The 13,087-nt window shown below is 39.0% G+C and overlaps 1 protein-coding gene across 1 annotated transcript in view; it reads left to right on the plus strand.

The window, feature by feature from the left end:
* The window catches only part of LOC106000803 (phospholipid-transporting ATPase IB), a 407,841-nt gene that overhangs the window by 288,807 nt on the left and 105,947 nt on the right, over window positions 1–13,087 (plus strand). Inside the window, exons 28-29 of the mRNA XM_013036039.1 lie at window positions 1,803–1,925; window positions 3,521–3,599. Coding sequence (XP_012891493.1) covers window positions 1,803–1,925; window positions 3,521–3,599 — 202 coding nt within the window. The remainder of the gene's footprint in view (window positions 1–1,802; window positions 1,926–3,520; window positions 3,600–13,087) is intronic.

The raw sequence follows: 13,087 nt of genomic DNA on the forward strand, positions 1-13,087 counted from the left end.
CGGCATAACCCCTGTTTTCACTGTATTTGATGTTGGTATAATTTGTGGAGGGGAAGGGAAAAAACAAATCTTTTAAATAGGGATACAGGTGGACCCATTGCAACAATGAGATGTACACGTCATTATGTTGAAAAACAAATTTTACAACTTTCGGGGTGGGGGGAGGATGGGAAGGGAGGGGAAGGGGAAACAAGGAGGAGGCAACAATACTTGATAAGAAATGTACTCATTATCTTGCCCATGTAATTGTAACTCCTCTATACTGTATTTTCACAATAAAAAAATAAAATATTTTTTAAAAAGCACAAGCAGCAGGGAACTGATGGTTCACACCTATAATTCTAGCTACTGGAGAGGCTGAGATCTGAGGATTACAATTCAAAGTCAGCAGAGCAAAAAAAGTCCATGAGACTCTTAACTCCAATTAACCACAAAAATAGCCGAGTGGAACTGTAGCTCAAGTGGTAGAGCACCAACTTTGAGAAAGCTAGGATACACCCAGACCCTGATTTCATGCCTCCGTACCTTCACACACACACAAAAAAGGCCAACATCTTAGACACTGTGAGCCCAGTGTTCCAGAGGCTCTGCGTCTTAGCTAATCACCATCCTGTGGTCTTACAGGTTCTCCCCAATGTCTTTAAGGTACTTGGGAACTTTGTAAGGGGTGCTCTTCTTAAAGGGCTTCCTTGAGAATCCCTTCCCTATGTTCTTTTTATATTTTTTTTGTTTAAGTCCTGGGGCTTGAACTCAGGGCCAGGGTGTTATCCTTAAGCTATTTGGGGGTAGGGATTCCTCAAGGTAGCACCCCATGCTTGTATCACAACTCCACTTCCAGCTTTTTTGTGTGCCTGTGGTTAATTGGACATAAGAGTATTGTGGGCTTCTCTGCCCTGGCTGGCTTCTAACTGTGACCCTCAGATCTCAGCCTCCCCAGTAGCTAGGCTATAGATATGAGCTACCAGTGCCTGGCCTTTCCCATTTTCTTTTTCTTTTTTTTATATTGTTAGTATAAAGGTGATGTATAGATGGTTACAATTACATAAGTCATATAATAAATATGTTTCTTTTTAGACAATGTCACCTCTTCCCTTGCTCTTTCCCCCCATTTTCTTTATCTTCCAGCCAAGTCCTATTGTCTAGTACTGTTCAAGTCACATATACCAATAAAAGAATGCTTTCCCAGACTTACCCTTCTTCAGCTCTGTGGTTATGAGTAATTTTGTAGACTTCTGTGTTATATATGTTTATCTATATGCTGGTCACCCTGCTACCCCAGGTCACCAACTCTACTTGAAGTCAGAGACCTGCTTTCTCTTCTCTACTTTTCTCTCCTGTTTTTAAATCTATGGTGCTTGTCATACAATTGGCCCATCTTTCATTCCCAATAGATGTCTGCTGAATGACTAAATGGACAAAGTACCTCATGATTCCTGAACTTTGAGGATACAATGAAGTAAGAAAGTTGGGAAATTGTGCTTGGCCAGTGCTGACAGAAAATAGGAAACTTCCCAGACTCTGATGTAAATCTCCATCACTGTTCAACCTACAAAGGAGGGCAGTTGTTCATTGATAGCTCAACTCATCGAATGTTCACAATGTTGTTTTTAATGTTCAATGGATTCATTTTACACAGATCAACAGTGAAAACTGGTGGTTCATTTATTTCTTTGTCCAGTGGGTATCTGGAAGGTGTTTGAATCATAGAGTCTCAAGTTTGGACTTGAGTGGAAGATAAGTCATCATTTCAAAGAACTACAAGGTAGAAGGCCGTTCCTAATTGTTCATTGTCTCCCACACAGATCTTCACTGCATTGCCACCCTTCACATTGGGAATTTTTGAGAGGTCTTGTACTCAAGAGAGCATGCTCAGGTTCCCACAGCTCTACAAAATAACTCAGAATGCTGAAGGCTTCAACACAAAGGTAAACAATGTGATCACAAAGAGCTGTCAACTCAGGAAGGCATAGCCCTGCTTGCACCTTCAGGCAGATATCTGTGGCTCAGCCTAGTCATCTGCCTATGAAATAATGCGACACTTGAAAGGAAGCAATGGAGAAACAATGAGACCATGACAGCCTTCCTTCAGATAGCAAGTCCAGGAAGCTAGACAGCCCTCTAAGGTGATCCTCATGTTGTGCATTCAGTTCCAGTGGACTTACTCCTTCCCTCTTTTCTTTATCACTTTGACCTTCCCTGTCAAAGAAAACAGCTGCAATCCTGCATTGATACCTCTTAAGAGCCTGTCTAACCCTTACTGTATTTTTCATTTTAAAAGAAGATCTTTCTTTAGCTAGAAAGATTGGCTAGATACAAACACAGGAATTAAATCAGTGATTTAACTGAAAAATCAGATTAACTGAAAAATCAGAAAACAGAAAGCATCTAGGCACAGGTTGAGCAGCCTGTATCTGATGTTTAGGACCAGAAGTGTTTTAGAATTCATAGGAATTTTTTAAAATTTAGGAATATTTATATTTTTATGTATATAATTATATCCCCTAGATATGATACATATATATCATTTATATTGCATATTATAAATAGTATATAATATTTAACATTATACAATATAAAATAAAATGTATATTATAGATAATAAAATGATAAAACACAGGGATAGTCTCCAAGTCTAAATGTAAAATTTATTTACATATTTATTTATACACATAGCCTGCAAGTAATTTTTGCATAAAAATTTTAATAAGTTTGTGGGATTTTCCACTTACGGTCTCACTCAGATTTCAAGTATTTTGGATTTGGGATTTTCAGATTAGGGATGTTCAATCTGAATCTATGTAGGTTATCCTGAGGAGTCAGTGGTTGTATATGAAAGGGACTGAACAAACTTGAATGGCAAAAAGGACCTATCAGTCCTGCAAGGAGTGGCAGACTGGCAGAGTGCTGCCTGCCTAAGGGGAAGCCCCTGACTTTCCTGTAGAGGAAGTAGGGCACGAAAGCAGCGTAGCCATGATTCTGTGTGGGAGGGATTAAGGAGGTTTAAATAAAGGCCCAGCCAGGCACCAGTGGCCCATGCCTATAATCATAGATAGATAGATAGATAGATAGATAGATAGGTAGATAGGTAGATAGATAGATAGATAGATAGATAGATAGATAGATAGATAGATAGATAGATAGATAGATAGATAGATAGATAGATAGATAGATAGATAGAGCTACATAAGATTGAGTTATACAGATTGACAGATGAAAGATGTTTAAATATCTGGCTAGCTAGATATAGACATTTAGGCATCTAGACATAGATATATAGATCTATCTGATATATTTAGCAGTACAGGTTTTGTAGTAAAAGTGCTATCTGGAGATCATCCAATCATCTGGGTGTAAATGGGAAAAGCAGTTGTTTCTTGGTGTTTTCATGAGTTAGACATTAGCATGCTCCCTACAGGATCTTATAGCCCACTGCTAGGAGCTCCCACAATGCACCATTTGCTGTGAACTGCACCGAGTTTCAGGGTCTGGCCTCACTGACTCACTCGCTGTCTTCCCACAGGTTTTCTGGGGTCACTGCATCAATGCCTTGGTCCACTCCCTCATCCTCTTCTGGTTTCCAATGAAAGCGCTGGAACACGGTAATGGCTTCATGACTCCAACTGTCAGCAAGTAGCTGACTGTTCCTCTGCTGCTGGTGTGTTCTTAGTTTTCCCCCAGTTCTGCACAAGTGATCACAGAGCATACTATAGAGGAAAAATATACCTAAAATCAAATGAGAGTTGGTTCCAGGTCTATAATGAATAGGCTTAATCAGTTCTGGCCTTGAAAACTCATTTTCTTTGGAGTTGATTAGATAAATACTGTAATTTCTAAACTCCGATTGTAATAACTGTTGTAGGCTTTAACATTGAAAGGGGCATTACATTATCACAATATGCAATTGCCTCTTGTACATGAGCCTAAAACCTTCTGTTAGCTACTTAAACTTCCATTTTCCAAGCCTCCAATACTTCTATGCAGAATCATTCAGATCCTGTAAGAGTAAGCTTAGTCTTTGTTTGCTAAGTATCCTTAACATACACCTTTGGAAGCTATAATTTGGTCAATGACTGATGCTCCAGATTGGTTCAGTCCTTCTGTCCAGCCCCTAGGGGACCAGTGTGTCTGTTTGTTCATACTTAAAAAAATTTATATAGTTCTTTCATTGTCTTGCAGTAGTCGTACAAAATGGTTTCAATTCAATGTGCTAGTTTAGGAATAGAATGCATCTTGATCCATGTCACCCTTTCCATTTGTTTTTCCCTAACATATTCACACTTTTGTGGATTTGTGTGTGTGTGTGTGGTGTATTCTGGTGTATCCTGAATTCAGGACCTACGTGTGGTTAATTACAGATAAGAGTCTCACAGACTCTTCTGTCCAGGCTAACTTTGAATCCTGATCCTGATTTTAGCCTCCTCCTGAATAGCAAACATTACAGATGTGAACCACCAGTACCTGGATGATCATATTTCTTGATATATATAAAATATGGCATCTATAGCAAGAGATGTATCTGGCATCTGAGAAGATGAAAATGTATTATCTTTTATCCCTCTCCAACAATCATAATCCCCAAGAAGGGAAAATACTGCAAATGTTGAACAGATACTTCCTGTGATTGTTCAAAGATGATAGTTTCCAAGTGTCTATGTTGCAGTGTTAGTGTGGGATTTTTGTGGGGATTTTGCATGTGTGTGTATGTGTATATGTGTGTTGTTGTTGTTGTTGTTATTGTTGTTGTTTTGCTTCAAACAAATGACTCATCCTCACTGATATTCTTCAACCTAAACACTGACAAGAATTCATGCATTCATAGTTGATTAGGGCCTGTGACCTCTTCCTGAAGTGTTATCTTAACTCCTTTGCTTTCAAGGATCCTTAAATCATTTTCTGTGCTTTATTTTTGGCCCTAATGGATTTAATTGGTTTAAAGGTGATTCTAGAATGAAGAGATTATAGGGGGAAGAGTGTTGGGTATGATTTCAATTCAGAAGCTGTGGATCCTGGGTGGTCAAAGCATCATTATCAAGTGTGTGACTTGCATAGAAACAATTGTGGTGACTTCCCTCTTATAATGTGGCCCTGGTTTGTATATATAGAAAGAGACAGCCATAGTATTGCAAGTTCAACAGAACTGGAATATGTTATCAGATTCAATTGCCTGTTTATGAGTGTTGATGTCCTATATACTAGTGAGTTCTTACTACATTCTTATTTGTTTATTTTTGAGACAAATCTCACTATGTAGCCTAGGCTAGCCTCACTCATAATCCTTATGCCTTATGCTCCCCAGTGGCTAGGATTACTCTGTTTTGTTTTGTACCAGTCCTGGGGCTTGAATTCAGGGCCTGAGCACTGTCCCTGAGCATTTTTGACTTAAGGCTCATGCTCTACCACTTGAGCCACAGATCCACTTTCAGCATTTGGTAGTAAATTGGAGATAAGTGTCTCATGGACTCATCTGCCCAAGCTGGCTTTGAACCTGGATCCTCAGATCACACCCTCTTGAGTAGCTAGTTACAGATGTGAGCCACCAGTACCTAACTAGGGAAAGAAATATTCCTGAGAAGGTGTGGGTAGATTGTTCATTTCCTAGAAGGTTTCCAAAAATTTTTGCTTTACTTACTTTTTGTGTAGTTTTTGGAGAGACTTTTCAAAGCACACTTTTGCTGATGGAGTTTGTGATGTTCCATTTCCAAGTTTGAAAATAAATTTTTCCACTAAAGCAAGTCAATAAATCAGATTTTCCCCCCAGCCTTCTGAACCTCAAGCTTCTGTTCATAGTCTGCTTCTTCCCTCCACCACACACACACACACACACACACACACACACATACACACACACATTGGTACTTTAATCTGAAAAGTGACTCTAGGTCAAGACTATATATATCACCTTTGTAGGTGCTGAGATTCATCAAGGCCCTTGGTGTCAGGCCATACTTGGGATTTCTGTTGGCATTTCTAGTCTGCATAGCTTAGCAACCCTCCTCAAGGTAGAATGTGGTCTTTGGCAAAAGAATGGAAAAACTACTTTTGATTTGAAAAAGTATTTTCGAAAGAGGTGATGGCAAAGAGAAGTACTTAACAGGACAGAAAGCTTCTTTGAGAATACTGATCCTGGTTCTCAAGAATCTTTTAAGAAACAGATCAATGCTTGTATGTTGACATTAAGTAAGAAGCAAAATCTTTCAACATTTTTAGAAAAGGCATTTTGGGACTTTTGAACTTTTAAAAAATAAATGGTGGATGTGGAGGTATGGCTCAAGTGGTAGAATGCCAACCTTGAGCAATAAAAATCTAAAGAACACTACCTTGGCCTTGTTCAAGCCCTAGAACTGCCACTAAATAAATGAAAAATAAATACATAAATAAATAAAATGTGGTACTATAAGATTGTATATAAAATAAAACTTAGTCTACCTCTTTTGCCAGAGTAATGTTGAGTCATATTAGCCACTTTTTATATTAAATTTTTATTGTTATTATAAAGGTGATGTACACAAGGGTTACCCCTTTATAAGTCAGGTAAAGAGTACATTTCTTTTCAGACAATGTCACCTTTTCCTTTTGCTCTCTCCCAGATTTTCCCTCCCATGCACATATTAGCCCCTTTGTTCCATTCGTTATTATAAACAAGTGTCTTATAGCATATGAATCTTAATAATTTACATTGTTAAGCTAACTTGGGGTGAGATTGCCAACCTTCTCATTTAAAAAAAAAGAGGATGGTAAGGACATTATTCCAAAATCCTCCTAGATTTAGTCCTAGGGACATAGTAGTATATGTAATGTAAGAGATTAAGTTCTTGAACCTAGAGAAAGCAGGTCTTAAACAAGAAGTATTACCAAAGATGAAAATTCAGACAAAGTGTGGTGCTTCCCCTTGTAATCCCAGCATCTCAGGAGGAAGATATCAGGAGGATCAGGGTTCAAGCTAACCTGGGAAAAAGTAAGACCTCATCTCAAAAAAATGATGAGATATAGTAGTGTGTCCCTATCATTCCAGCTATGTGCAAGGTGTAAATGGGAGGATCACAGTTCAGTATAGGATGCTATCCAAAAAGTAACTAAAACAAAAAAATGGGCTGGAAGTGTGACTTAAATGGCAGAGCAATGTCTAACAAGTATGAAGCCTTTTATATAAACCAGCACCATACACCCCCTCAAAAATAATTTAAAAATTTAAAAGAGGAAGAGTCAATTTAAGTAGAATGTATCCTAAGGAAATATAACTTGGGCTTTAAAACTATTTTGAAGCCATGTGTCAGTGGCTTCTGCCTTAATCCTAACTTAGGAGGCTGAGAGCTGAGGATCACAATTTGAAGCCAGCCCAGGCAGGAAACATGGTGAGATTCTTATCTCCAATTAATCACCAAAAAAGTTGGAAATAGAGCTGTGGCTCAAGTAGTAGAGTGCTGGATTTGAGCACATAAGCTCAGGAACAGTGCCCGGGGTGCTCACATGTGTGAACATACACACACACACACACACACACACACAGAGTCATAAAGACTGCTTCCAACAGAATGTGGAAACAGACTTGTAAGATGAGCACAAATAAAGAAAAGAGTGGACAGATAAGAAAAGTTACAACTTTCAGGATCAGCCCAGGGTAAGGACAATTGAAGAGGAAGAAGGCATGGAGGAAATGGGGCACAAGGGCAGGACTTAGGAGACAATTCCTTGAGTTGGTGTGGATGAGGGAAGGGTGCTCAAACTCTTCTGGACCTTTGGAATAGATGGGCCTTTCAGAATATAATTGTCACGGGAGTTATGTGTGTGATAGAAATGTACGAGTTTAAAAGAAGCAAGGAGCTATCTCTAACAGTCTCTAATAGTCTGTTATACTATACTATACAGATCTGCCCAAATACTGCATTTTAAAATCAGGTCTCTGAAACAAACAAAGCACTGGCATTTGTTCCTAGTAACTGCCAGCTGGGTACTAGTGGCTCGCATCTATGGTCCTAGCTACTCAGAAGGCTGAGATCTGAGGATCACAGATCAAAGCCAGTCCAGGCAGACACATCTTCAGTTGACCAGCAAAAATCCAGAAATGAAGGTGTGATTCAAGTAGTAGGGCATTAGCCTTGAGTAGAAAAGCAAAGTGAGACCATTTCCACTTGTCTCAGACATATACTAGTTATTGCAAATAAGGGAAACCATGGATCTATCTTTCTTTGCGCCTGGTTTACTTCGCTTAATATAATTTTTTCCAAGTCTTTCCATTTCCTAACAAATGGGGCAATGTCATTCTTTCTGATGGAGGCATAGAATTCCATTGTGTATACATACCACATTTTCTTGATCCATTCATCTACTGAGGGGCATCCGGATTGGTTCCATATCTTAGCTATGGTAAATAATGCTGCAGTAAACATAGTTGTTCTGGTAGCTTTAGTATGGTCTTGTGCAGAAATGGTCAGATAAGTTGATGTTAAGCGAAATGAACCCCAAGTTAAGGACTCGAATGTTTTCCTTTCTTGCTATTGTGTCTAACATATTTATATTTCTTTGTTGCTTTGTATATCCCTCCCCCACAGTATAACCCTTGTTTTCACTGTGTTTGATATTGGTATAATTTGTGGAGGGGAAGGGAAAAAACAAATTGTTTAAATAGGGATATAGGTGGACCCACTGCGCCAATGAGATGTACAAGATGTTATGTCGAAAATGAACTTTACAACTTTGGCGTGGGGGGGGGACAGTATGGGAGGGGAGATGGGAAGGGGAAACAAAGGAGGAGGCAACAAGGCTTGATAAGGAATGCACTCATTACCTTGCCCAAGTAATTGTAACCCCTCTGTACAGTATTTTCACAATAAAGAAAAGAAAAGTGAGAGCACAAGGCCCTGAGTTCAAGTCCCAATACCAGCAACACTAATTATGTGTATAGTTTAGAAAGGGTGTGAAGTGAATGAAAAAGATTCAGGAAGACATGAAAGTTTAAAGGGCCAATAAGGGCACTAGCCAGTCAGTGTGACTAATGCCATCTGGGAACCCCTGCTGAGAAGACAGAACTAGAAGTTTATAAAATACTAAAACATATACATGCAGTGACAGAAACTTTTTTTAAACTGAGGATTAGAAAGACAAGATTTCTTTCAGAAAGACTTTGAGAGTTCTATACATAGAAGTAAAATTTATGAATTCGAAGTAACTCATTCATTACTAACCAAATCATAGTATGTTTAAAATGGAAGCAAGATTTCCAGTTCAAGTGCAAGACTGATTTCTTGTTTTGTTTTAAATACAGGAATGAAGTGCTCAAGAGAAGCCCTGACTTTGAGATTACTTTCTTTATTCCGTGTGTTTATGTGTGTGTATGTTCTAGTACTAGAGCTTGAACTCAGAGCCTCACACTCTCACTGGGCTTTTCCACTCAATGATGGTCCTCTATCACTGGACTCACACCTCTACTTCTGGCTTTTGCTAATAAATTGGAAATAAGAATCTGTTGGACTTGTCTGCCCAGGCTGGCTTTGAATGGTGATCCTCAGATCTTAGCTTTATGAGTAGTTAGGAATCTAGGAATGAGCCACTAGTACTCAGCATCCAGATTTCATTCTTATATCATCAACAGGAAGCTGAACTGAGGGGCTTCACTCAAGAAAGGTTTATTTCCCACCCATGCCATTATCCCGTGGAGAAATGCAGTGGTCGTGGACACATTTACTATTTTTTCCTTATTTTCTATATCCTTGGTACTGGAGTATTTAGGACTTGATCCAAGAGAAATCACCCCTCCAAGAAGTAAAATTAAGTGACCATGCTGCAAGCATACCTTTGAGATATATGTGTATATGGGAATGTATATGTGTGTATGTGTATATAGATATTTAGACATAGCTATAAATATAGATATGCATATATACACATGCATATATACATATACATGTATATACATGTATATGTACACATACATGTATATATACATGTATATATGTAGAAAAATATATATGTATATATACATGTATATATGTACACATACATGTGTGTATACATGTATATGTATATATACATAGATATACACATATATCCATACATCATATAGACACTTACATGTATATATATATACACACACACACACACATATATATATATATACATACATATATATATATATATATATATATATGTACAAACCAACCTCCAGGAATATCTTCATCAGATTCTCACATCCCAAGCTTATATTCACCTGCCCTAAAAAAGTCCAGAAAACCAGTGAACCAGCCAACATGGGAGCACCCCTCCTCTCCTCACCCCCCACTTAAAATCCATCTTGAAGCTTTCTTACATGACATGCCTAGCCTCCTGTTTCTAATTGTAGGAAACTCTTAGAATCTACTCTTCTTGCCAGTCCAGGCAGGAAAGTCCACGAGAGTCTTATCTTCAACAAACTACCAAAAAGCTGGATGTGGATCTGTGGTTCAAGTGATAGAACACTAGCTTTGAGCAAAACAAAGATCAGGGATAGTACCCAAGCCATGAATTCAAGTCCTAGGACCAGTATACACAGGAGTCTAGTTATTTTTACCTGTCTCCAGCTTGAAGAGATCTATAAATTTTGCTCACCTTGTATTGGCTTAACAGAGGACTCTACCTAGGTACTGGAAGCTGGAGAATGCCACTTAACCTGTACACAGGCATCAGAAACTGGTTTGTAGTCTCATTAGGTGACTGGCATCAGCAGTCAAAATTACTTTCCCTCATTTTTGCTGTGTGTGTGTGTGTGTGTGTGTGTGTGTGTGTGTGTGTGTGTGTGTGTGTGTACATGCCAGTCTTGGGGCTTGAACTCAGGGCCTGGGTGCTGTCCTTACTAAAGGGTAGGACTTTACCACTTGAGCCACAGCTCCACTTCTGGCTTTTGGGTAGTTTATTGAAGATAAGAGTCTCACAGACTTTCCTGCCAAGCTGACTTCAAACCAAGATCTTCAGATCTCAGCGTCCTGAATAGCTCACCAGTATGAGCCACTGGTCCCTGACTTTGCTTCATCTTTCAAATCTATTTTTAGTCAACAAAGGGGGAGGGAAAGATTGAAATTTGAGTTCCATAGCTTTAACTTTATCCAGCTGAAATGTTAGCAGAGAGGAGAAGAAAAAAAAAGTCCAGCAAAAGGCTTACACAACCAGGAACTTAACCCAACATTGGTTATGAGTGTAATTATAATCACTAACACTTGTATAAACCCTCCTTTGTAGAAAACCCTTTCCAAGATTTCATAGCATTCTTTACAAAGAAAGGAAAAAGTAAAGTATGCAGTATTGGGAGCCGAAATGATAGTTGTTGATGATAGCAAGCTAGTTCTAAAAGTTTATTTATAAGTGAGATACCTGAAACTTTTACTACAGCTACATCCTTGATAGAAATCTGGGAGTAGCCTCCTCTGGGCCTCTAGATTCTTATAAGACCTGAAGAGTGAGGCCAAGGGGGTAGGGAGCTAGTTCATATTCTGGAATCTGCACTGCTCTAAAATTGTGCTGTTAAAAATTGTTGAAGCAAAATGGAGAGAAAAGGAAGCAGGAACTTGGCATCTGTTCTCTGACCAAAATGTCTTGGCAAAAACCTTATTGTTAAGGCAATGGTACTGGTCCTCCCCATCTTTCCTACTATATTCTGTACACTTGAAATGCCTGTGGCTGCCATTTTGGCTGATCCCTGATTTGTTCTCCATCAGAAAAAAGATACTCATAAATCCTCCCATCTGGTTTCATGATTAGTAAACCCTCTTTTTTTTCTGTATGGCACAATACCATACTTTTGCTTTGTCTTTACCGCTTCCCTTTTGTCAGAGCCATTCTTGAACTATACTTTGTGGTTTGGCTAGATAGTGATGTAATGTTGTTTTTAATGAGCATTTTATTGAAATGGCATCTTTATAAAAAATATCATCAACCCATCATGTGCTGGTGACTCCCACCTGTAGTTGTAGCTACTCAAGAGGCTAAGATCTGAAGATTATGGTTGAAAGCCAGCCTGAGCAGGAAAGTTCTTCAGACTCTTGTCTCCAATTAATCAGCAAAAAAACTTGAAGTGGAGGTGTGGCTCAAGTTGTAGAGCACCATCTTTGAGGAGAAAAAAACAACAACAAGTAAGGGATAATGCTCAGAACCTGAGTTCCCAGAACCAACACACACACACACACACAAACATACATACAAACACACACACACACACACACAGTATAATCAAGATAAAACTTTGGAAGTTTCTTGATCATCCTATCTGTTTGGAAAATGAGGCATACATTTCTTACAAATCATTATGTTTTCCCACAAGTATTTTCAAAGTTGTTTCTACAAGTGACATTTTGGAAGCTGCTTCTTCTAAGTGTGGAGGGCCCATGTGGCTTCTATCCAATTGCTCACAAGAGTGTGTTGCAGTGACTCAGATCTCATTTGTTACATACTACATTATGTTGGTACCTGGATTTATCTAGAAATAATTGCAAATAATGGAAGTCTGGAAGAACAGCTGCCTTGAGCCAGGGTACCCTGAAGCCACAAGATTGTCTTATGTCTCAGATTCAGTATGTTCTTTCCATCTCTTAAGTATTTAATAGGCACTGTCATTAAAGTAGATTTTACATCTTGTGCAGTCCAAGATCAGTCTACAAGGGATTCAGTGTTTCATCTCTTTCTTCTTTGCCCTGTAGAAATCATCTTAGACTTTGGAGACAGGCAACAAAGGCTTTCTTTCTCAGCTCAGTCCTCATACAAAGGTAGATCTGATCAAGATTTGTGAAAGGCTCAGTGATCCCAGGCAGGTTCAGTTAAAAGCCAGCTGTTCTCAAGCAGTGAGCAGGTGAATTCTTCTCACCTTTCTCCTTGCTCTTTTTAAAGCTTTTGTGTGCTAATGATGGGTTTCTGTTAGGAAGAGCTCAACTCCCTTGCTGGTTAGGAAGATGAGAAACAAAGGTTGGGTGAGATCATATGTCTCACTGTGCACTTGAGTTGGATTTCTTTCACTGGGACCTTTCTAGAGGTTTGTATGGCTTGACCCTTGTTGACCTCTATTCTGGCCCCACTCCCACTCATCAGCTCACCTTTCAACCCTGAGTCCACCTCCTTGCAGCTGGCT

This window comes from Dipodomys ordii, unplaced genomic scaffold, assembly GCF_000151885.1.
Source record: "Dipodomys ordii isolate 6190 unplaced genomic scaffold, Dord_2.0 Scaffold243, whole genome shotgun sequence".
In the NCBI taxonomy this organism is placed as follows: Eukaryota; Metazoa; Chordata; class Mammalia; order Rodentia; family Heteromyidae; genus Dipodomys; species Dipodomys ordii.